General features: G+C 38.5%; 2 protein-coding genes across 4 annotated transcripts; one reads left to right on the top strand and one right to left on the bottom strand.

Moving 5' to 3' along the window:
- Positions 1–972: 972 nt before the first annotated feature.
- Positions 973–26,742, bottom strand: LOC124271731 (glycoprotein-N-acetylgalactosamine 3-beta-galactosyltransferase 1-like). 3 transcript variants are annotated; one of them, XM_046706890.1, is made up of 6 exons: positions 26,305–26,742; positions 10,978–11,013; positions 5,981–6,069; positions 4,373–4,440; positions 2,997–3,658; positions 973–1,424 (listed from the first exon to the last, which is right to left on the bottom strand). In XM_046706890.1, the coding sequence occupies exons 4-6, from the start codon at positions 4,380–4,382 to the stop codon at positions 1,161–1,163; spliced, it is 936 nt and encodes a 311-aa protein (XP_046562846.1). In that variant the 5' UTR covers positions 4,383–4,440; positions 5,981–6,069; positions 10,978–11,013; positions 26,305–26,742; the 3' UTR covers positions 973–1,160. The 3 variants fall into 3 exon arrangements, with proteins under 3 accessions (XP_046562846.1, XP_046562848.1, XP_046562847.1); XM_046706892.1 differs by lacking the exon at positions 26,305–26,742 and adding an exon at positions 25,925–26,222; XM_046706891.1 differs by lacking the exon at positions 26,305–26,742 and adding an exon at positions 18,871–18,943.
- Positions 6,680–7,498, top strand: LOC124271733 (vicilin-like seed storage protein At2g18540). Its single transcript, XM_046706895.1, has 2 exons — positions 6,680–6,969; positions 7,177–7,498. The coding sequence occupies exons 1-2, from the start codon at positions 6,680–6,682 to the stop codon at positions 7,496–7,498; spliced, it is 612 nt and encodes a 203-aa protein (XP_046562851.1).
- Positions 26,743–27,453: the final 711 nt, after the last annotated feature.

Here is a 27,453-nt window from a genome sequence, read left to right as displayed (position 1 = left end):
GAGCACAACAACAAATATAGATATGTACAATCGATTCTGGAATGACTTGAAACAGGAATATAATATCAGATTGTTCGATGAATGACCTTTGAGTGCTGTTATCGTACTGGCTGCCGTTATACAAATCAATCTTAGCGCTAGTCGTTGTTACAGTCTAGTTGTTACAGCTTTTGCTTTGTGAATGTGGGTTTAATAGTCTCGATTCTTGCACCTATTATTTATTTCAATTAACTTTATTCTGAAAGATTTTGTAACATCAACTGTACGCCACACCACAATGGTTTTTCAGCTACAGCTTTATCTCTCTGGAGAATGTTATATGTTATGTGCATTAGAAGGTGCTTTCAATAGTGGTTCTGGCAGTTAAGATATACTGCTAATAGGCGTGCCCAATAGGCTAAAGATGCTCTCGATATCAATCACTGGTTTGTGTGGACCAATCATTTTGGGTGGAAAATTGTTGGTGTTTTATTGTATCTGATTTTCATGTTTTATACCCGTCTATTCAGTAGTAAGTTGTTACAGCTTTTGCTCGTCATACTGAAGACCCAGGTTTGATTTCTCACTAGGTACCATGTCCCCTGCCGTGATATTGCTGGAATATTGCTAAGAGCGGGGTAAAACCATACTTACTAACTCACTCACTTTATATCACAAATATTGTTGTTTGATTGTGTAAGCTATAAGAAATATTAGGCCATATCCTGGTAGTAAGGTAAAACAAGAGCCATAGGGTTGAGATATGCTGTCAATGAAGACAGTCGGATACATTTGATTGTCATGGGTAGCTAGGGACCTTTTCAAACCCAGGGTCACAAGGAGTTCTGTATCATATGAGATCTTCCAGAAAGTCAATAAATCCCCGATTTTGCTGGGATATTGCCAAAACCAGTGTTAAACTTCACTGACGCACTCACTTCTCCACCCACCCACTCCCTCCCTCCTCAACCACCCACCCACTCACTCACTCACTCACTCACAAACCCACCCACACACCCAGAGGTGGGGGACACCAGAAATGGGCTTCACACATTGTACCCATGTGGGGGATCGAACCCGGGCCTACAGCTAGACGAGCATACACTTCAACCACTGTGCTACAACACCGCCCCGAACTTATTCTGAAATTTGTTTTGTTTGCGGAAGGGGGCTGGTGTTGATCATGTCCATCGGTGGTTGTATTCTGGATGCTCCTGGGGTACAAAGTTAGGAGCACCAAAATATTTATGTATTGGAAACACCTCGTCTTTACTTTGGTGTTTTATGTAGGAGATCTTCTTTGTGAAAATATCCTGAAGTTGGTCTGCTGGCAAGTCACTGACACCGTAGACAGAGACCCTGTAGAGGAGGAAGTTGATGATGTACATCATGTGTGAGGAGACGTAGTGGAAGCTGATGGAGAACTGGCTGCAGCACTCCGGACCCTAGAACAGATAACAGCGTTCTACAGTGATGTCACTCCGGACCCTGGAACAGATGAAAGTGTTGTACAGTGATGTCACTCCGGACCCTGAAACAGGCAACAGTGTTGTACAGTGATGTCACACTGGACACTCCAGACCCTAGAACAGATGACAGTGTTGTACAGTGATGTCAATCGGGACCCTAGAACAGATGACAGTGTTGTACAGTGATGTCAATCGGGACCCTAGAACAGATAACAGTGTTGTACAGTGATGTCACTCCGGACCCTAGAACAGATGACAGTGTTGTACAGTGATGTCACTCCAGACCCTAGAACAGATAACAGTGTTGTACAGTGATGTCAATCCAGACCCTAGAACAGATAACAGTGTTGTACAGTGATGTCACTCGGGACCCTGGAACAGGCAACAGTGTTGTACAGTGATGTCACTCCGGACCCTGGAACAGATAACAGTGTTGTACAGTGATGTCACTGTGGACCCTGGAACAGGCAACAGTGTTGTACAGTCATGTCACTCCGGACCCTGGAACAGATGACAGTGTTGTACAGTGATGTCACTGCGGACCCTGGAACAGATAACAGTGTTGTACAGTGATGTGACTCCGGACCCTGGAACAGATCACAGTGTTGTACAGTGATGTGACTCCGGACCCTGGAACAGGCAACAGTGTTGTACAATGTCACTCTGGACCCTGGAACAGACAACAGTGTTGTACATTGATGAAATACTGGACCCTGGAACAGACAACAGTTTTGTACAGTGATGTGACTCCGGACCCTAGAACAGATGACAGTGTTGTACAGTGATGTCAATCGGGACCCTAGAACAGATAACAGTGTTGTACAGTGATGTCACTCCGGACCCTAGAACAGATGACAGTGTTGTACAGTGATGTCACTCCAGACCCTAGAACAGATAACAGTGTTGTACAGTGATGTCAATCCAGACCCTAGAACAGATAACAGTGTTGTACAGTGATGTCACTCGGGACCCTGGAACAGGCAACAGTGTTGTACAGTGATGTCACTCCGGACCCTGGAACAGATAACAGTGTTGTACAGTGATGTCACTGTGGACCCTGGAACAGGCAACAGTGTTGTACAGTCATGTCACTCCGGACCCTGGAACAGATGACAGTGTTGTACAGTGATGTCACTGCGGACCCTGGAACAGATAACAGTGTTGTACAGTGATGTGACTCCGGACCCTGGAACAGATCACAGTGTTGTACAGTGATGTGACTCCGGACCCTGGAACAGGCAACAGTGTTGTACAATGTCACTCTGGACCCTGGAACAGACAACAGTGTTGTACATTGATGAAATACTGGACCCTGGAACAGACAACAGTTTTGTACAGTGATGTGACTCCGGACCCTAGAACAGATGACAGTGTTGTACAGTGATGTCACTCTGGACCCTGGAACAGATGACAGTGTTGTACAGTGATATCACTCTGGAACCTGGAACAGACAACAGTGTTGTACAGTGATGTCAATCTGGACCCTGGAACAGACAACAGTGTTGTACAGTGATGTCACTCTGGACACTGAAACTGGTCTGCACTTACTGCTTGAATCGGTGATGCCGGATAATCCTTGAGATACCAAGGTAACGGGCCAATCAGATGCTGTTCCATGCTTTGAGGATGAAACGCGTCTCTGCCAAACTTGTCATATGATACATAGGCTTTGATGCCCAACTTTTCCATACAGCGTCCAACATCCACATCTTCATCACCTCCATCAGTAGCGCATCCTCCGCTGAAACCTTTCTCAACCACCATCCGCAACGCTGCCTTACTCAACACATAGCTACCACCTCCACTCATGTAGCCATTGTGAGCAAGCACCTTGAAATGGTATCCAATGTATACTGGATTATTTGGGTCAAATTTGGATAAAAGAAAACGTAGGTTTTCCATGATAATGAAACTGTCATCGTCTGCTTTTAAAATCCAGTCGTAAGAGTCTCCATACTGTTTGTATGCTTCTTTCAGAGCTTGCATGGTTTTGGCAGTGAGGTGTGACCGGCCATCCGAAATGTTGAGCGATATGTGAGGGTACTTGGAATGGTGATATGTAAACACGAACAGCAGCTTGTTGCATCGCGATCCCCATGTCGCATTCACTGCATACACTTTGGAATCTTCGTTCTTCACAGTTGTTGGCACAAGACAAAGAATACGAACTTGTTTCTGTAGGTCTTGGGAAACTGTGTCATTCATCAAAACTGCAAGGAGATCATATTAAGCATTACTGAATACAGATCACATTAAGCATTATTGAATACAGATCACATTAAGCATTACTGAATACAGATCACATTACACATTATTGAACACAGATCACATTATGCATTACTGAATACAGATCACATTCAGCATTATTGAACACAGATCACATTATGCATTACTGAATACAGATCACATTATGCATTACTGAATACAGATCACATTACGCATTATTGAACACAGATCACATTACGCATTATTGAACACAGATCACATTAAGCATTGCGGGAATTGAGATTTTAACATCAGTGGGGTGAGGTGAGACAAGTTGAGATGAAATGGATTTCAGTTAGGTGAGTTGAAGTGAGGTGAGTGAGTGAGGTGAGGTTAGACAAGGTGAGGTGAGACAAGGTGAAGTGAAATGTGATTTTAACATCAGTGGGGTGAAGTGAAATGTGATTTTAACATCAGTGGGGTGAAATCAAGAAAAATCTGACTTTAATATCAGTGAGGTGACACAAGTTGAAGTGAAACGGGATTTTAACATCAGTGGGATGAGATGAGGTGAGATAAGTGGGGGTGAAATGATTTTTACCATCAGTGGGGTGAAGAAAGGTAAGGATTTTAACATAGTATGTAACATCATTTCATTCCTAGAGGGACATACATTCACAGAAGAGAGACAAATGACAAAGCGAGGGTGAAGCACTTACTGTTCCTCATGGACGGGTCCCTCCATGTAATTCCAGCTGTGTCACGGACCTCAGCCCCAAAAATATCACTGGAACAGAAATAGTAACCTTTAACCTGTTCCAATTATGAATGAACAAGAACAAATAGTTTTATCTCACCTTCAACTACATGGTGGCGTGTGGTCCTGTGCACAGAGCTCAGGTCATGAATCAGTTGAAGTTAAGCAACGTCGAGCTCAGACAGTCCTTGGATGGGTGACCGTGTTTGGCAGCTTGACTCCTGAGAGATTCTAGGACCTCAGTGCTGCCCCACAACGAAGCACATATGATACATGTGGTCACACCTCAGGCAAGTGAGTTTGTTCAAAATTGCCTCTGTTCACCCAGCAGAAAATGGGTACCCGGTTGGATAGTCATGTGACTATAACCTTCTAGTGCCTTGGGTTATCCGGGGTAATAAGAATTGGATTCTGATTAAGCGCCACAAGCAATCACTTGGTGTTTGGATACGGTGCGCTATAGAAGATTACTTATTATTATTGAACTAGCATACTCAGCAGACCTGATAAGTAAGCAAATGCAAATATTTACAAAGTATGTCCCATTGCAAGGGAGACACCTTTCTTTAACTGTGAACTCATGTATTACAAGTGATCTTGTTTGTTTGTTGTTCAATGCCTAACAAAGCAGTATTCAAGCCGTGTGAGGGCAGTTTGTAAATAATTGGGTCTGGGCCGGAGAATCCAGTGATCAACAGCATGACCATCGATTGGCGCAATTTGGAACCGATGTTATGTGTGAACCAAGTCGGCGGGCCTGACCATCCGATCCCGTTAGTCGCCTCTTACGACAAACATGGGTTACTGAAGGCCAATTCTAACCCGGACCTTCACGGGTGCCAAAAATGAAGATGACAGACTTAAGGCTATGTTCGTCAGTGCAGCACCCCAGGAACAAAGCTACCACTTCTCCTGTGTTATCTGCTACTAGTGGTGGTCCGATTAATTGAAATAATCGAAGATTGGTCGCAGCGACCAAACGACCAGGCAATCGATCACATTTTCTCATAATCGAACATAAACGATTTTGGAACTACTTTGAAATACTTGACAATGGAACGTATCTTAGAAGTTGTCAGGGCCTGAAAACGTGTTTAATTCCCTTCACTATCTGAAAATATTTCTCTAAGACTCCAGGAAGTTTATGTTCATGATATATCAGTCATCACGTTAAAGTAGCAAGTTGCATCATGTTATACATATCTGCAATAACAACCTGGAAAGAAAAATCTGAAAAATGACGCTAACCAATTTTTTTCAATGATTGTTCGTTGGTAATGAAGCAATCATCAATTGGGAGATTTCAACCAATTCCCAACACAATCTGCTACATGAATTGTGAAGATCCATCCAATCAACTGTCAACTAATGTCATTTAGCAGTAAACCCTTTTCTAATTAACACAACACTTTTTCTGATTAACACAAAGCTTAAACTACAATGTTTTGAAACAAAACTGCCAACTCTTCATGTCTTGATCATTTAACATATCTCTCTATGATAACAAACATCATTTGGAAAATTGTATAAAATGACAATCCTTTACTGTTATTGTCATTGTCATACTCACAGACATCGTGGCCGTACAAGAAGAATGACAGGGTAGAGAAACAGACCAGCAGGAGAAAAAGTCGCAGGCACTTGGACACACTGATCCTCCTGCAACAACACATGGACATTACAAACCTTGTTTGTTGATTCTAACAATATCAATAACACAGAATGCAAGGAACAATAGAAAGAGAGATCAAAAAGAAGAGAGGAGAAGGAAATGGGGAGAGAAGAGGCAGGAGAAAGAAGAAGGGAGGGGGGAGTAGAGAAAGAAAAGTGGAGACGGCAAAGAGTGAGTAAGTGAGACAAGAAAATGAGATGAGAGAGCATGTAGAGAAGAAACTAGAAAAGAAAGAAGAAGATGATGAAAGGAGACAAAGAAGAGGAAGATGATGAAAAGGACACAAAGAACAGGAAGAAAAGACAAGATGCAAAGAGAAGACAAGGAAGAGGAAGACAATGAAAAGGAGACAAAGAACAGGAAGAAGAATAGATAAGAAAAGAGAAGATGAAGATGAAGAACAGAGAAGAGGAAGAAGAATAGAGAAAAGAGGTAAAGAAAACCAAGAAAGGAAGAAGATAAAGAGGAGACGAAGAAGAGGAAGAAGAAAAGACAGACAAGGAAGAAAAGAGAAGACAAAGAACAGGAAGAAGAGAAAACAAAGAAAGATGAAGAAGAGACAAAGAAGAGGAAGAACATGAACAGGAGACAAAGAAGATGGAGAAGAGACAAAGAAGAGGAAGAAGAAAAGATCAGATGAAGAAGAGGAAGAAAAAAGAGAAGACAAGAACAGGAAGAAGAGAAAACAAAGAAGATGAAGAAGAGAGGAAGAAGAGGAAGAACATGAAGAGGAGACAAAGAAGAGGAAGAAGAGGAAGAGGAGACCAAGAAGGGGAAGAAGAGAAAACAAAGAAAGAAGATGAAGAAGAGACAAAGAAGAGGAAGAACATGAAGAGGAGACAAAGAACAGGAAGGGGAGACAAAGAAGAGGAAGAAGAAAAGAGAAGGCAAAGAACAGGAAGAAAAGAAAACAGAAAGAAGATGAAGAAGAGGAAGAAGATGAAGAGGAGATTAAGAAGGGGAAGAAGAGGAAGAGGAGACAAAGAAGAGGAAGAAGAGAAAACAAAGAAAGATGAAGAAGAGACAAAGAAGAGGAAGAACATGAAGAGGAGACAAAGAACAGGAAGAAGAGAAAACAAAGAAAGATGAAGAAGAGACAAAGAAGAGGAAGAACATGAAGAGGAGACAAAGAAGAGGAGACAAAGAAGAGGAAGAAGAAAAGATAAGACGAAGAAGAAGGAAAGAGAAGGCAAAGAACAGGAAGAAGAGAAAACAAAGAAAGATGAAGAGACAAAGAAGAAAAGAGAAGACGAAGATGAAAAGAGAAGACAAAGAAAGGAAGATGAAAATAGAAGACAAAGAAAGGAAGATGATGAAGAGAAGACAAAGAAGAGGAAGATGATGAAGAGAAGACAAAGAAGAGGAAGAAGAGGAAGGGACATGAAGAAAAAGCAGAAGGAAAAGACAAAGAGTTGAAGGAGAAGATGAAATGAATACAGGGAGTATGAAGAGCAGAGGGAAAAGACAAGCAGGAAGAAGAATCACAAGGGTTTTACATCACACAGTTAAAAGACTACCGGTACATATAGCATTTCTTTAGGACATACAGTTATTTTTACCACACCAAATCAGTGACAAAGAATACAAAGTACTTATAATATACGGAATAACTAAATCATGGTTCAGTACACTACACCAGTTCATTACTTTACTGCACCCTCGTTTTAACTCTTAGAACCCTTGAAGGTAGTTATTGGGGTCCTCTTGACCCAAGTCGGGCAAGGAAACAAGTCCAGAATAATTTGGCAAGTCGAGAGTCCCTCATCCCTGAAATCATGCTTTGTTCCTGGTATGTTGTTTGTATGCCTTATGTTCCAAACAGTGAGTGAGTGAGTTTAGTTTAGGCTGCTTTTAGCAATATTCCAGCAATATCACGGCAGGGATACCTGAAATGACTTCACACATTGTACACATGTGAACCCACACTCTCAGAGTCAAATAGCTGACTTCATATGCTGGCAGTGAGTCTGGATTCAAATCCTGTATGGGCCTCAACCGTCAAAGGTAAAGTATTTATACCTTACTGAGAAAGTATAAACCCAAACATAATTATATGTTATATTACTATTATTAGACCAATTTTATTTCTTGTTTTACGGATCCGCCGCTCATAATTTTTCAAGAATAAGAAAAAAATATAAGTAAATTTTCCCCACTCAAAAAATAAAATCTTAATGTCTTGTGGCTTTATTGGTCCAAATTGTAAATTTACAAGAAAAGTTTTTTTTAGATTGTGATTTGCCCCATATACACTTTATAAATTGCCAAAAGTAAAATACTTTTAGCATTTATTTATTTTTATTTATATTCCCTCCTGCCTTTAAGTTTTTTTAGTACAAAAATCCGTAAAACAAGAAATAGAATTGGTCTGGCCTAATATCATTATATTATTTTATCATCCAAAACGGTGTTCCACTGGAGATACTGCTTGTGTGATATCAAACGATATATCCTAATTCGTTTTGACAGTAGATTTTGTACAATACCCTGACAATGCTCTGACATCATAAGCTTGATGACATCACAATGCTATGACATCGCTGCATCAGATATTTGTAACTTTATCAACTCGTGTTGATATAATTGATATCAGTAGACTCTTGGGTGAGATTCTCTATATACTATTATAATTCTATATTATTATATCATTATTATATCAATCATACTGTACCCTGTACCTATTGTCATTAATACAGATATACTGAGTGGCGATACACAATGTTACTGCAGGAGACACAAGAAATGGGCATTCATACAGATATATAATCAGGTCATCTACATAACCTTTGTGGACTTATCAGACACTCAACAGCACACCCAGCTATGGCTTCTGGGAACATGTGGGGAGATAGAAAAGCATTGTTGTGGATGCTTCTTCTCTGAGATAGGTGAAATGGTGTCTGTCTGAGTGTGTGTCTGTGTGTCTGTGTGTCTGTCCATCTGTCTGTCTGTCCATCTGTCTGTCTGTCTGCTAGTCAATGTGTCTGTCTGTCAAAAGAACAGGTTTAATGCTCCATTTTACACTAGCGGATTGAAAACAATATCACAGTGTCAAAATACCACTGAATTAAAAAAACCATTGAACTTTTTAAGAATTCAAATTTTGAATAAGAATGCTTTTCTGACTGACATGGTCACTTTAAAATAGTCTACAAACCTGGATAAATTCCTGTGTTATATATATTACACATTCATATAATATTTATCATGTAAAACCTAAATACACTACTTCAAAGGGATGCCTGGTGGGGTAGCCTAGTGGTAAAAGCGTTTGCTCGTCACGTCGAAGACCCGGGTTCAATTCCCCCACATGGGTACAATGTGTGAAGCCCATTTCTTGTGTCCCCCGCCATGATATTGTGCGAATATTGCTAAAAGCGGTGTAAGCCTAAACTCACTCACTCACTTCATGGCGATGTATGAATGTACAAATGCAAAAGTCAGTGTCTCATTTGGTTGTTATCAGATTTGTCTGTGAGAAATGGTAGGATGAAGATCTCTAACAGGGTTTGACCTTGACATTGACCTACAAGACCCAATTCCTAATTCTGTAAATAATCAAGTCTGGACCAGATGATCTAGTGATCAATATCATGAGCATCAATCTACGCAATTGATACAATGACATGTGTCAACCAAGTCAGTGTCAGCCAAGTCATGAGCCTGACCACCCAATCCTGTTAGACGCCTCTTACGAGTGTGTGAGTGAGTTTAGTTTTACACCCCACTCAGCAATATTCCAGCGATATGGCGGCGTTCTGTAAATAATCGAGTTGGGATCAGACAATCGAGGGATCAACAGCATGAGCATCGATCTGTGCAATTGGGAACCGATGACATGTGTCAACCAAGTCAGCGAGCCTGACCACCCTCCCGACTCTCACGATAAGCATTGGTTACTGAAGATCAATTCTAACCCGGATATTTGTGAGTCATATTTGACAAATTTAACAATATATCACAACAGACTACATGACTCCCCTGGTCGAGATGTTGGAAATATGATATGTTGCTGATTAATTTCTAATGACAACGAAATACCAGTCTGACATTTAAGCCAGTTGTTTACATACCAACAACACCCCACAAAACTTCAATTACATCACTATAAATAAACTGTCTGTAGTAAAGCAGCCATCATTGTATTCGTTGTGATATGAATATATGCACAAATTAATAGTAACATAATTATCTTTCACAAAAGAACATTACATGTGAAAAGGCAAATATGAGGGATTTAGATCCAAGAATTTGTTTGTCGGTTGTATGTTGAATAACACCCCACTCAGCAATATTCCAGCTTTTTATTTTTTCTGTAAAATAAATGTCTGTACTAGATAATCCAGTGATTGACATCATGAGCATCAAGTGGGATACGATGACATGTATCAACCAAGCCAGCGAGCCTGACCACCCGATCCCGTTAGTCGCCTCTTATGACAAGCATGGGTTGCTGAAGATCAATTCTAACCCGGATCTTCACAGTAAGCTAAATAGGGACACCACTGTTTATGAATGAATGGATAGTTTACTGTGTTGTTTATAAATAACGTACATATTTCTCGGTCCATCAGGTTACCACACAAAGTGGCAATACAATATCTATTCAAGAAACAAATATATCCCAAATAATTATCTGTTAAAATATCCTTCAACTGCCTTTGTTTCCATTCTAACCCCCCAAAATGAAACCGTAATACGTAATCTAACGCTTTATGTAAAACATGCTGTTATCCTCAGAAGTCATATCTTATCTGAACTGTAATTTCTTTTTGTCTGTCACATGTGCTGTATATATACTAGTATTACTTGATGGGCCGGAAGCCTTAAGTACAATAAATATCTGTGACTGACTTGGACTACAGCAGGTACAGTGTCACACTTCCAAATCTTACCTTCCAGAGACCCACATCATCTTTTTAAGCATGTTCCTGAAAAAGAAAGGCATTAATTAGAAACGTATTTGCTAACAATAAATTCTATGTAAGTATGATCCCCAGGGAGCTGAGATTCATAATAAGTTGTGCCATTGAGTGAGTGAGTATGGTTTGACGCCGCTTTTAGCAACATTCCAGCAATATCGTGGGCGGGGGACAGCAGAAATGGGCTTGACACATTGTACCCATGTTGGATTCGAACCCAGGTTTTCGGCGTGTCAAGTGGACGCTCTAACCACTACTCTACCCCATCTCCCCTATTTTTCTATGAATTATTGAAGATACAAGTAAATAGATTTATTGTTAATGTATGGGCGACACAATGGCGACAGTGCAGTGCTTAGCAAAGAGAACAACACGCACACATACATACATATATTGTATAACGCCAATATCTAGCTCAGGTACCCAAAGGCACCTTGTCTTTTCCCTCGATCACTGAAAGCAATCTCAACGGCACATCGTATTGTCAATCTCAACTCCCTGGAGAACATACAACTCTTGCAGCCACTATCCGCACCAAGTTAATGTGGCTTTCCCATCCGTACGAGGTACCTATTTACAGCTGGGTGGACTGGGACACATAGTCACAGTACTTTATCCAAGTTCACTGCACGTTGCTGTACCCGCAACTAGGTGTTTGTACGTAAACATGTGGCCACCATCTAGTCATTTACCAACAGAATCGTCGGTTCTTTTAAGTGCACAGGGTTGTGTACTGTACACTAGGGGTTGTGACAACACTGAAAGAGTCTTACACCCAGCCACAGGTGGACTCGATCCTGACACCTCAAGCTCGCTGGATCACCAACCTGGCGCCTTACACAGCTCGCCCACCACGCCCCCCAAATATACACCAGGTACATCTCCATATACACAAATGTAAGGCATGCTATATATAGTCTGTTTGCAGTAAAAACGTACTGATGAATTTCCCTTTAAACAAAAAAGTAAATCAAATAAAGTGAAAATAAGATTGCAAATCCTCATAATTTTACCTTGCCAATTGAACACGTAAATCTCAGAATTTTATTCAACTTAGGATAAAAGTTGTTTCACAAACGATCATGGTTTCATATCACTGTTATTGGTTTGTATTGCTTCACCACAGCGCTATTCAAAGCCGGTGAAGTAAACTAGAAAATATTAAAGGAACGCTTGAATTTTCCTGTGTTCCTTTATTTGTTTCTCTAAGTATATATACTAGATCACTGATTGTTTGCAGGATATCATATTTTATTCATCAAACAGTCATTTCATCTAACTCTGATGGAAACAATCCACACCATTTCATCTAACACTAAAGGAAACAATCCACATCATTTCATCTAACACTAAAGGAAACAATCCACACCATTTCATCTAACACTAAAGGAAACAATCCACACCATTTCATCTAACACTAATGGAAACAATCCACACCATTTCATCTAACACTAAAGGAAACAATCTACACCATTTCATCTAACACTAAAGGAAACAATCCACACCATTTCATCTAACACTAAAGGAAACAATCCACACCATTTCATCTAACACTAAAGGAAACAATCCACACCATTTCATCTAACACTAAAGGAAACAATCCACACCATTTCATCTAACACTAAAGAAACAATTACACCATTTCATCTAACAATAAAGGAAAATCAATACCATTTCATCTAACACTAATGGAAACAATCTACACCATTTCATCTAACACTAAAGGAAACAATCCACACCATTTCATCTAACACTAAAGGAAACAATGAAACCATTTCATCTGACACTAAAGAAACAATCCACACCATTTCATCTAACACTAAAGGAAACAATCCACACCATTTCATCTAACACTAATGGGAAACAATCCACACCATTTCATCTAACACTAAAGGAAACAATCCACACACCATTTCATCTAACACTAAAGGAAACAATCCACACCATTTCATCTAACACTAAAGAAAACAATCCACATCATTTCATCTAACACTAAAGGAAACAATCCACACCATTTCATCTAACACTAATGGAAACAATCCACACCATTTCATCTAACACTAAAGGAAACAATCCACACCATTTCATCTAACACTAAAGGAAACAATCCACACCATTTCATCTAACACTAAAGGAAACAATCCACACCATTTCATCTAACACTAAAGGAAACAATCCATACCATTTCATCTAACACTAAAGGAAACAATCCACACCATTTCATCTAACACTAAAGAAAACAATCCACATCATTTCATCTAACACTAAAGGAAACAATCCACATCATTTCATCTAACACTAAAGGAAACAATCCACACCATTTCATCTAACACTAAAGGAAACAATCCACACCATTTCATCTAACACTAAAGGAAACAATCCACATCATTTCATCTAACACTAAAGGAAACAATCCACATCATTTCATCTAACACTAAAGGAAACAATCGAAAAATCCACCATTTCATCTAACACTAAAGGAAACAATCCACACCATTTCATCTAACACTAAAAGGAAACAATCCACACCATTTCATCAACACTAAAGGAATAAAATCCACACCATTTCATCTAACACTAATGGAAACAATCCATCATTTCATCTAACACTAAAGGGAAACAATCCACATCATTTCATCTAACACTAAAGGAAACAATCACACCATTTCATCTAACACTAAAGGAAACAATCCACACCATTTCATCTAACACTAAAGGAAACAATCCACATCATTTCATCTAACACTAAAGGAAACAATCCACACCATTTCATCTAACACTAAAGGAAACAATCCACACCATTTCATCTAACACTAAAGGAAACAATCCACACCATTTCATCTAACACTAAAGGAAACAATCCACACCATTTCATCTAACACTAAAGGAAACAATCCACACCATTTCATCTAACACTAAAGGAAACAATCCACACCATTTCATCTAACACTAAAGGAAACAATCCACACCATTTCATCTAACACTAAAGGAAACAATCCACACCATTTCATCTAACACTAAAGGAAACAATCCACACCATTTCATCTAACACTAAAGGAAACAATCCACATCATTTCATCTAACACTAAAGGAAACAATCCACACCATTTCATCTAACACTAAAGGAAACAATCCACACCATTTCATCTAACACTAAAGGAAACAATCCACACCATTTCATCTAACACTAAAGGAAACAATCCACACCATTTCATCTAACACTAAAGGAAACAATCCACACCATTTCATCTAACACTAAAGGAAACAATCCACACCATTTCATCTAACACTAAAGGAAACAATCCACACCATTTCATCTAACACTAAAGAAACAATCCACACCATTTCATCTAACACTAAAGGAAACAATCCACATCATTTCATCTAACACTAAAGGAAACAATCCACATCATTTCATCTAACACTAAAGGAAACAATCCACACCATTTCATCTAACACTAAAGGAAACAATCCACACCATTTCATCTAACACTAAAGGAAACAATCCACATCATTTCATCTAACACTAAAGGAAACAATCCACACCATTTCATCTAACACTAAAGGAAACAATCCACACCATTTCATCTAACACTGAAGGAAACAATCCACACCATTTCATCTAACACTAAAGGAAACAATCCACACCATTTCATCTAACACTAAAGGAAACAATCCACACCATTTCATCTAACACTAAAGGAAACAATCCACACCATTTCATCTAACACTAAAGGAAACAATCCAAATCATTTCATCTAACACTAAAGGAAACAATCCACATCATTTCATCTAACACTAAAGGAAACAATCCACGTCATTTCATCTAACACTAAAGGAAACAATCCACGTCATTTCATCTAACACTAAAGGAAACAATCCACATCATTTCATCTAACACTAAAGGAAACAATCCACATCATTTCATCTAACACTAAAGGAAACAATCCACACCATTTCATCTAACACTAAAGGAAACAATCCACACCATTTCATCTAACACTAAAGGAAACAATCCACACCATTTCATCTAACACTAAAGGAAACAATCCACACCATTTCATCTAACACTAAAGGAAACAATCCACACCATTTCATCTAACACTAAAGGAAACAATCCACACCATTTCATCTAACACTAAAGGAAACAATCCACACCATTTCATCTAACACTAAAGGAAACAATCCACACCATTTCATCTAACACTAAAGGAAACAATCCACACCATTTCATCTAACACTAAAGGAAACAATCCACATCATTTCATCTAACACTAAAGGAAACAATCCACACCATTTCATCTAACACTAAAGGAAACAATCCACATCATTTCATCTAACACTAAAGGAAACAATCCACATCATTTCATCTAACACTAAAGGAAACAATCCACACCATTTCATCTAACACTAAAGGAAACAATCCACATCATTTCATCTAACACTAAAGGAAACAATCCACATCATTTCATCTAACACTAAAGGAAACAATCCACACCATTTCATCTAACACTAAAGGAAACAATCCACACCATTTCATCTAACACTAAAGGAAACAATCCACGTCATTTCATCTAACACTAAAGGAAACAATCCACGTCATTTCATCTAACACTAATGGAAACAATCCACACCATTTCATCTAACACTAAAGGAAACAATCCACACCATTTCATCTAACACTAAAGGAAACAATCCACACCATTTCATCTAACACTAAAGGAAACAATCCACACCATTTCATCTAACACTAATGGAAACAATCCACACCATTTCATCTAACACTAAAGGAAACAATCCACACCATTTCATCTAACACTAAAGGAAACAATCCACACCATTTCATCTAACACTAAAGGAAACAATCCACACCATTTCATCTAACACTAAAGGAAACAATCCACACCATTTCATCTAACACTAAAGGAAACAATCCACATCATTTCATCAGACACTAAAGGAAACAATCCACACCATTTCATCTAACACTAAAGGAAACAATCCACACCATTTCATCTAACACTAAAGGAAACAATCCACACCATTTCATCTAACACTAAAGGAAACAATCCACATCATTTCATCTAACACTAAAGGAAACAATCCACATCATTTCATCTAACACTAAAGGAAACAATCCACACCATTTCATCTAACACTAAAGGAAACAATCCACACCATTTCATCTAACACTAAAGGAAACAATCCACACCATTTCATCTAACACTAAATGGAAACAATCCACACCATTTCATCTAACACTAAAGGAAACAATCCACACCATTTCATCTAACACTAAAGGAAACAATCAACATCATTTCATCTAACACTAAAGGAAACAATCCACACCATTTCATCTAACACTAATGGAAACAATCCACGTCATTTCATCTAACACTAAAGGAAACAATCCACACCATTTCATCTAACACACTAAAGGAAACAATCCACACCATTTCATCTAACACTAATGGAAACAATCCACACCATTTCATCTAACACTAAAGGAAACAATCCACACCATTTCATCTAACACTAAAGGAAACAATCCACATCATTTCATCTAACACTAAAGGAAACAATCCACATCATTTCATCTAACACTAAAGGAAACAATCCACACCATTTCATCTAACACTAAAGGAAACAATCCACACCATTTCATCTAACACTAAAGGAAACAATCCACATCATTTCATCTAACACTAAAGGAAACAATCCACACCATTTCATCTAACACTAATGGAAACAATCCACATCATTTCATCTAACACTAAAGGAAACAATCCACACCATTTCATCTAACACTAAAGGAAACAATCCACACCATTTCATCTAACACTAAAGGAAACAATCCACACCATTTCATCTAACACTAAAGGAAACAATCGAAACCATTTCATCTAACAATAAAGGAAACAATCCACATCATTTCATCTAACACTAAAGGAAACAATCCACACCATTTCATCTAACAATCCACATCATTTAAAGGAAACAATCCACACCATTTCATCTAACACTAAAGGAAACAATCCACATCATTTCATCTAACACTAAAGGAAACAATCCACACCATTTCATCTAACACTAAAAGAAACAATCCACACCATTTCATCTAACACTAATGGAAACAATCCACACCATTTCATCTAACACTAAATGGAAACAATCCACGCCATTTCATCTAACACTAAAGGAAACAATCCAAACCATTTCATCTAACACTGGAAAAATGGAAACAATCCACACTCATTTCATCTAACACTAAAGGAAACAATCCACATCATTTCATCTAACACTAAAGGAAACAATCCACGTCATTTCATCTAACACTAAAGGAAACAATCCACATCATTTCATCTAACACTAAAGGAAACAATCCACGTCATTTCATCTAACACTAAAGGAAACAATCCACATCATTTCATCTAACACTAAAGGAAACAATCCACGCCATTTCATCTAACACTAAAGGAAACAATCCACACCATTTCATCTAACACTAATGGAAACAATCCACATCATTTCATCTAACACTAAAGGAAACAATCGAAACCATTTCATCTAACACTAAAGGAAACAATCCACGCCATTTCATCTGACACTAAAGGAAACAATCCACGCCATTTCATCTAACACTAAAGGAAACAATCCACGTCATTTCATCTAACACTAATGGAAACAATCCACACCATTTCATCTGACACTAAAGGAAACAATCCACGCCATTTCATCTAACACTAAAGGAAACAATCCACACCATTTCATCTAACACTAAAGGAAACAATCCACGTCATTTCATCTAACACTAAAGGAAACAATCCACACCATTTCATCTAACACTAAAGGAAACAATCCACATCATTTCATCTAACACTAAAGGAAACAATCCATACCATTTCATCTAACACTGAAGGAAACAATCCACACCATTTCATCTAACAATAAAGGAAACAATCCACGCCATTTCATCTAACACTAAAGGAAACAATCCACGCCATTTCATCTAACACTAAAGGAAGCAATCCACGTCATTTCATCTAACACTAATGGAAACAATCCACATCATTTCATCTAACACTAATGGATTCACAATCCACACCATATCATATGACACTTAGTGAAGTTGAGTTGAGTTTTACATCACACTGGCATTATTTCAGAGTTCAAATGAGCTTCTTATAACACTTATTTATTCACTATATTTTTATCCACCCAGAGAAAATGTCATTGCACCGATTTTTAAAAACAAGCAATTTGTCTCAAACTTTTACAACATTGAAACAATCCACGCCATTTCATCCAACACCAGTGGAAACAATCCACGCCATTTCATCCAACACCAGTGGAAACAATCCACGCCATTTCATCCAACACCAGTGGAAACAATCCACGCCATTTCATCCAACACCAGTGGAAACAATCCACACCATTTCATCCAACACCAGTGGAAACAATCCACGCCATTTCATCCAACACCAGTGGAAACAATCCATTTCACAGTGGCCATTTCATCCAACACCAGTGGAAACAATCCACGCCATTTCATCCAACACCAGTGGAAACAATCCACCATTTCATCCAACACCAGTGGAAACAATCCACACCATTTCATCCAACACCAGTGGAAACAATCCACGCCATTTCATCCAACACCAGTGGAAACAATCCACGCCATTTCATCCAACACCAGTGGAAACAATCCACGCCATTTCATCCAACACCAGTGGAAACAATCTACACCATTTTGTCAAACACTAACAAACAAAATGGCGGCATTTAGCTTCCAAGCACAAAATCTTTATGACCAAATAGTAAATAAACACTGCCTGATTACATGTGCAGCTTTTCCTTCTCACATACCTGTACGTCTCGGCACACCTGCGCTTGCTGACTGAGTGCAGGCAGCACACACACAGGTGCTGTGACACGCAACCTATGCCGATACCGTAACATGATACATGTCACAGGTTAGAGGTCATGTAACATGTCCTACTGCAGGCAGTACGACACAAACACAACACACGACACATGTTGTGTATACTAGGTCATACGCATTATAATAAACGGGTCAAGATACAATACAGTATCTACCCTGCATGTTGGAGCACATGGGCAACTGAAAATATGGTTTTAAAAATAATTAGGCCAGACCAATTTTATTTCTTGTTTTATGGATCCGCGTGTCGTATTATTTTCAAGAATAAGAAAAAAAATACAAATTAATTTTCCCTGCTCAAAAAATAAAATCCTAATGTTTTTTATGGGCCAAAAATGAAAACTTTGAGAATTTAGAAAGAATATTACTTTGACTGGAGATTTTATTTCTATATTTTTGCCTCCTGCCTTTAGGTTTTCTGAGGACAAAAGTCAAGAAATAAAATTGGTCTGGCCTTATAATAAAAACAAAGATACAATATGTATCAAAATACATAGGTCATGATACAATACAACCGATCTCTATCCTGCATCTTGGGGCCCAAGTGCAACAGTAAAAAGGTTTAAAAACTTATAATGAAAAAAAATACACATACAACATGTATTACAATATAGGGCATGATACTTATCACTGTACATAGGGCATGATACAATATGTTTTAGGTCACAGAGGTCAAGATATATCTATCACAACACACAAGTCAAGATACAATATGTATCACAGGGGTGGAAATAACCCATTGTCCGACGCCCGAGTCCAGACACAATATGTATCACTATACACAGGTCAAGATACATACACTATAGGTCAACATGCAATACTCACAATACACAGGTCAAGATACAATACATATCACTATACACAGGTCATGATACAATACATATCACTATACACAGGTCAAGATACAATACATATCACTATACACAGGTCAAGATACAATACATATCACTATACACAGGTCAAGATACAATACATATCACTATACACAGGTCAAGATACAATACATATCACTATACACAGGTCAGGATACAATATGTATTAGGACACATAGGTCATGACACAATACATATCACTATACACAGGTCAAGATACAATATGTATCAGGATACACAGCTCATGACACAATACATATTACTATACACAGGTCAAGATACAATACATATCACTATACACAGGTCAAGATACAATATGTATCAGGACACATAGGTCATGATACAATACATATCACTATACACAGGTCAAGATACAATATATATCACTATACACAGGTCAAGATACAATACATATCACTATACACAGGTCAAGATACAATATGTATCAGGACACATAGGTCATGACACAATACATATTACTATACACAGGTCAAGATACAATACATATCACTATACACAGGTCAAGATACAATATGTATCAGGACACATAGGTCATGATACAATACATATCACTATACACAGGTCAAGATACAATACATATCACTATACACAGGTCAAGATACAATACATATCACTATACACAGGTCAAGATACAATACATATCACTATACACAGGTCAAGATACAATACATATCACTATACACAGGTCAAGATACAATACATATCACTATACACAGGTCAAGATACAATACATATCACTATACACAGGTCAAGATACAATATATATCACTATACACAGGTCATGATACAATACATATCACTATACACAGGTCAAGATACAATACATATCACTATACACAGGTCAAGATACAATACATATCACTATACACAGGTCAAGATACAATATGTATCACTATACACAGGTCAAGATACAATACATATCACTATACACAGGTCAAGATACAATACATATCACTATACACAGGTCAAGATACAACACATATCACTATACACAGGTCAAGATACAATACATATCACTATACACAGGTCAAGATACAATACATATCACTATACACAGGTCAAGATACAATACATATCACTATACACAGGTCAAGATACAATACATATCACTATACACAGGTCAAGATACAATACATATCACTATACACAGGTCAAGATACAATACATATCACTATACACAGGTCAAGATACAATACATATCACTATACACAGGTCAAGATACAATACATATCACTATACACAGGTCAAGATACAATACATATCACTATACACAGGTCAAGATACAATATATATCACTATACACAGGTCATGATACAATACATATCACTATACACAGGTCAAGATACAATACATATCACTATACACAGGTCAAGATACAATATATATCACTATACACAGGTCAAGATACAATACATATCACTATACACAGGTCAAGATACAATACATATCACTATACACAGGTCAAGATACAATACATATCACTATACACAGGTCAAGATACAATATGTATCAGGATACACAGGTCAAGATACAATACATATCACTATACACAGGTCAAGATACAATATGTATCAGGACACATAGGTCATGATACAATACATATCACTATACACAGGTCAAGATACAATATGTATCAGGACACATAGGTCAAGATACAATACATATCACTATACACAGGTCAAGATACAATATGTATCAGGACACATAGATCAAGATACAATACATATCACTGTACACAAGTCAAGATACAATATGTATCAGGTCACATAGGTCATGATACAATATGTATCAGGACACACAGGTCAAGATACAATATGTATCAGGACACATAGGTCAAGACACAATACATATCACTATACACAGGTCAAGATACAATATGTATCAGGACACATAGATCAAGATACAATACATATCACTGTACACAAGTCAAGATACAATATGTATCAGGACACATAGGTCATGATACAATACATATCACTACACAAGTCAAGATACAATATGTATCAGGACACATAGGTCATGATACAATACATATCACTATACACAGGTCAAGATACAATATGTATCAGGACACATAGGTCATGATACAATACATATCACTATACACAGGTCAAGATACAATATGTATCAGGACACACAGGTCATGATACAATACACAATATCACCGTACACAGGTCAAGATACACCATGTATCAGGACACATAGGTCAAGATACAATACATATCACTATACACAGGTCAAGATACAACATGTATCAGGACACATAGGTCATGATACAATACAGCACAGGTCAAGATACAATACATAGCACTGTACACACGTCAAGATACATGTATCAGGACACAGGTCATAATACAATACATATCACCATACACAGGTCAAGATACAATATGCATCAGGACATGTAGGTCAAGACACAATAAATATCACTATACACAGGTCAAGATACAATGCATATCACTATACACAGTCAAGATACAATATGTATCAGGTCACAGGTCAGGATACACATGTATCAGGACACAAGGTCAAGATACGATATGTATCAGGACACATAGGTCATGATACAATACATATCACTATACACAGGTCAAGATACAACATGTATCAGGACACACAGGTCATGATACAATACATATCACTATACACAGGTCATGGTACAATACATATCACTATACACAGGTCAAGATACAATATGTATCAGGTCATATACAGGTCAGGATACAATATGTATCAGGATCACAGGTCAAGATACGATATGTATCAGGACACACAGGTCATGATACAATACATATCACTATACACAGGTCAAGATAATATGTATCAGGACACATAGGTCATGATACAATACATATCACCGTGCACAGGTCAAGATACAATATGTATCAGGACACATAGGTCATGATACAATACATATCACTATACACAAGTCAAGATCATGTATCAGCACAGATAGGTCATGATACAATACATATCACTATAGGTCAAGATACAATACATGTATCAGGACACATAGGTCATGATACAATACATATCACTATATACAGGCAAGATACAATATGTATCAGGACACATAGGTCATGATACAATACATATCACTATACACAGGTCAAGATACAATATGTATCAGGACACATAGGTCATGATACAATACATATCACTATACACAGGTCAAGATACAATATGTATCAGGTCACATAGGTCATGATACAATACATATCACTATACACAGGTCAGATACAATAACATATCAGGACACATAGATCATGATACATGTACACAGGTCAAGATACAATATGTATCAGGACACATAGGTCAAGATACAATACATATCACTATACACAGGTCAAGATACTAAATATCAGGATCAGGTCATGATACATACATATCACTACATACAAGTCAAGATACAATACAGGACACACAGGTCAAGATACAATATGTATCAGGACACATAGGTCATGACACAATACATATCACTATACACAGGTCAAGATACAATATGTATCAGGACACATAGGTCAAGATACAATACATATCACTATACACAGGTCAAGATACAATATGTATCAGGACACATAGGTCATGATACAATACATATCACTATACACAGGTCAAGATACAATACATATCACTATACACAGGTCAAGATACAATATGTATCAGGACACATAGGTCATGATACAATACATATCACTGTACACAGGTCAAGATACAATACATATCACTATACACAGGTCAAGATACAATATGTATCAGGACACATAGGTCATGATACAATACATATCACTGTACATCATCTATCAGGTCATCTTACATGCGTGCACACATAATAGATAAAATATCTTAGGTATATTGAGAAGTTTGATTTCAACACATGGACTTGGCAACCTGCGGTCTTTCTAATCATTTCACATATTCTTATTGAGGTTTTCAGAGGTACAGATAAGCGTATCTGTCAGAAGTTACGCAAATATTTATGTGAAAACTCAATTCCCATTAAGTCTATTGCGTACAAGTACGCTTGATTTTTTAAAATGCCCAATATATTTGATCTTACATCCGTACACACAAAGTAGATAAAATAACTGAGGTATATTGAGAGGTTCTATTTCAGCACATGAACTTGTCAACTTGCAGTCAGTCTGATCATTTCTAATATTACAGATTAAATATAAATAACAAACACGTAAACCAACATTCAAACTTTACTATAGTTTCACAATTAATGAAAAATGGCAAAATACCCAATTGAGTTTGAGAGAGGTGGGTACAAGTTACTCAAGGAAAATTGGGATACTCAATTGATATAAACACTAGCAAGTACATAACTCAATGACACAAAAGCTGTAACTCTGTATCCACTGTAAATATCCACAGAAAATGATCAATATAAAACATAAATAATAATTTGCAAGTGAATACATAATAGCTCACTGCGCGTTTTGGGACAGTAGGGTAGCCTAGTGGTCATAGCGCTTCACGCTGAAGACCTAGTTTCAATTCCCCGCACGGGTAAAATGTGTGAAGCCAATTTCTGGACCATGATAATGCTGAAATATTGCTAAAAGCGGCATAAAACTAAATTCACTCACCCACTGTACGTATAACTAGAACATGTAGGTGAGAACAAACCCAGGGTCCAGTGAAGAGGGACAACTTGTTGTTTAATGCCGCACTCAGCAATATTCCAGCTATATGGTGGCAGTCTGTAAATAATCAAGTCTGGACCAGACAATCCAGTGATCAAAAGCATGAGCATTCATCTACGCAATTGGGATACAATGACATGTGCCAACCAAGTCAGCCAACCTGATGGAAGTTCCAGCATTGCCCTAATCTCACCTCACCTCAAGCTTTTAGCTTTAAATGCTTAAATACTTTGCCACACTTTCTGAAATAAAAGGCTCTAGTGATTAAAGAGCTGAAGGTTCAATGGCTGAAAGCCTTTGTTTGATTACCAAAACAGTTATTTTTTTGGCCACTTGTAAAGCTCACATGAGCTGTTTTCACTGATATTTAGAATTTTACATGTTAATTCATTTCATTGAGAGGTATGTACCCAGTTCTATAAAACATGCAGGAGGCAACAACGTTAACCTATTAGGTCTGAGTGAGTTTAGTTTTGCGCCGCACTCAGCAATATTCCAGCTATATGGCAGCAGTCTGTAAATAATCGAGTCTGGACCAGACAATCAAGCGATCAACAGCATGAGCATCAATCTACGCAATTGGGGACCGATGACATGTGTCAACCAAGTCAGCGAGCCTGACCACCCGATCCCGTTAGTCGCCACGTACGACAAGCATGGGTTATTAGGAACACAATATAAGAAGAAATACGGTACAAGCGACACTACTCACTACACCATGCTCCTTATCCGGAAACATGTAAACAATTTTTTAAACAATTTGATTTTTAAATTTGTGAGGAGTGAGGGCTAATTTGATTTTGAGATTTGACTGACTGAGTGACTGACTGAGTTTGGTTTTACGCCGCTTTTAGCAATATTCCAGCAACATCACGGCGGGGGACACCAGAAATGGGCTTAACACATTGTGCCCATGTGGGGATTCGAACTCGGGTCTTCGGCGTGACGAGCCAACGCTTTAACCATTAGGCTACCCCACCGCCCCGATTTGATTTGGTTTAAGGGACCGTTCATAATTTATGGCTAGGGGGGTTGATGATGATTTTTATGGAGAAGCATGTACAATGTGAATGACCCCTCTAACATTTATGTACAAAGTAAGTGACCCACCCCTGCACGTCATGTACAAAATCAATTACTCACCTCCCATAAGTTTTAAACATAATTTTTAAATATTTTTATGTACAAAATTGCTGACCCCTATCCCCCCTCCCCTTAAAATCATCATCACCCCTAGCCATAAATTATGAACGGTCCCTCACATTATTTTCCCTTCACCCATCCCTACAATAAAGCCCTAAATAAAGCAAGTCTAGATTTCTTCAGGTTCTGATTCTCCCATCTCAATTGTGTTAGTTTTCAGTGCGAAGGAATTATTAGCTTCCATCCAAATTATATATATTCAAAGTATAAGCGTTTTGGTCCATGTTTACCTGATTTCAGCGTGTGCCATACATTTTCCCCGGTGTGGTCCGGTTGAGTGAGTCTCATAACATTACGGCTTGGTGAATGAGATCCAACATATTCGTTATATAAACCTCAATCAAGCCAATGAACTTGTCGACCGAATCACGAATCTGTTTAAACCACCTCCGTCGCTATATGGTGAAATAACGCCGATGCGACGCACAGGTTCGATTCATCTCAAACACCATAGTTGCATTCACGTTTTGTGAAAGTAAAACCCGGACCACAACGTTCGGTTGACTCAAACACTCAAAAGAAATTGTATGTGAAATGAGAATCTAGATTATCATAATGCATGTTTGAATGACGTTGTAATTTATATACACAGTATTTTGACTGACTCTACCTTTATCACGTCGCTGAAGTGTCCTCCATTTTCGCCACTAGCGTCGAGATAGCCATGTGTATATGTCCGTTCACAGCCGGGAGGCCAGCTCGTGGATGTTGACCCAAATCATATTGACTCAGCCACAGCACTGCACAATCCTGTCCGTTGTTATAACGGAGCTTTCGTTGTTATCGGCGATTTTACAAACGAGGCAGTCGGAAGCAGACAATGTCTACATAATCTCGACTGTAGGCTTCACAATCTTTCGCTGGTGAGGATTTGGGCTCATAAATTATGTCTCACCAACGTCCGATTCAACCTATCATTCTCTCGCTCTCTCACCGCGACGTCAGTGAATACCAGTCGCCTATCTGAATCGAGTAGGAAGGAACTCGCTTAATTTGTAGCAAAGCTGTCAGCTGTGGTGGCTGATTAGGGCCATCGCTTTCTCGTCTTAAAATCCGGAGGCCCTAATCAGCCACCGTCATGGTAGCTGTCAGCTGTCAACCTACAATATTGCTTAAAGCGGCGTAAAAGTAAATTCACTCACTTTTACTCGGCTTGGAGTGAGTTTGGTTATACGCTGCTTTCATCAACATGTCATGGTGTGGGGCACCAGAAATGAGCTTCACACATTGTACCCATGTGGGGAATCGAACCCGGGTCTTCAGCGTGACGAGTGAACGCTTTAACCATTAGGCTACTCCACCGCCTGTGCTCGGCTAGGGAAACCACCAATAATTATTATTATTAGTAGTAGTAGTATTTTTATTATTATTATGTTTTACAGATTTAAGATAGTATGCAGCAGAGAGAGTTCGGGTGATCCTGGCACAGTCAGGCTGGTAAGGCTCATCATCAGCTCAGGGCCCTTGCCCCCTCTACACGCAGCCCAGACAGCGAATGGGACTTCTCCCAGGAAACACTGCCTAGTCGAACCCACCAAGAACTTTCCGGAGAATATGAAGGCTCCCCAACACTGCAGCCTTCTGCATTACCCAGAGTGTCAGAAGGGCTGTACTCCCGGTGGAGAACCCGGGCACTCTCCTGATCTGCGCCAAGAGATCAGGACATAGGCGTAGGAACTGGTGGGGGGGTCAGCTGCCCCCCCCCCCAAAAAAAAAAATATATCGGGGGCGCTACCCCCCATAATTTCACAACCTGGAC

This window comes from Haliotis rubra, unplaced genomic scaffold, assembly GCF_003918875.1.
Source record: "Haliotis rubra isolate DU_JTF1 unplaced genomic scaffold, ASM391887v1 Scf163, whole genome shotgun sequence".
Taxonomy (NCBI): Eukaryota; Metazoa; Mollusca; class Gastropoda; order Lepetellida; family Haliotidae; genus Haliotis; species Haliotis rubra.
Note: the sequence above shows the minus strand (reverse complement) of the source record. Positions and strands in the feature narration are given on the sequence as shown.

Coding starts and splice junctions, on each gene's coding strand:
- LOC124271731 (XM_046706890.1), bottom strand. Junction 1,425..2,996: donor CGGCATCACCGATTCAAGCA/GTAAGTGCAGAC, acceptor TATCTGTTCTAG/GGTCCGGAGTGCTGCAGCCA.
- LOC124271733 (XM_046706895.1), top strand. CDS start 6,680: ATGGAGAAGAGACAAAGAAGAGGAAGAAGAAAAGATCAGATGAAGAAG. Junction 6,970..7,176: donor GAGGAAGAAGAAAAGAGAAG/GCAAAGAACAGG, acceptor AAGATGAAGAAG/AGACAAAGAAGAGGAAGAAC.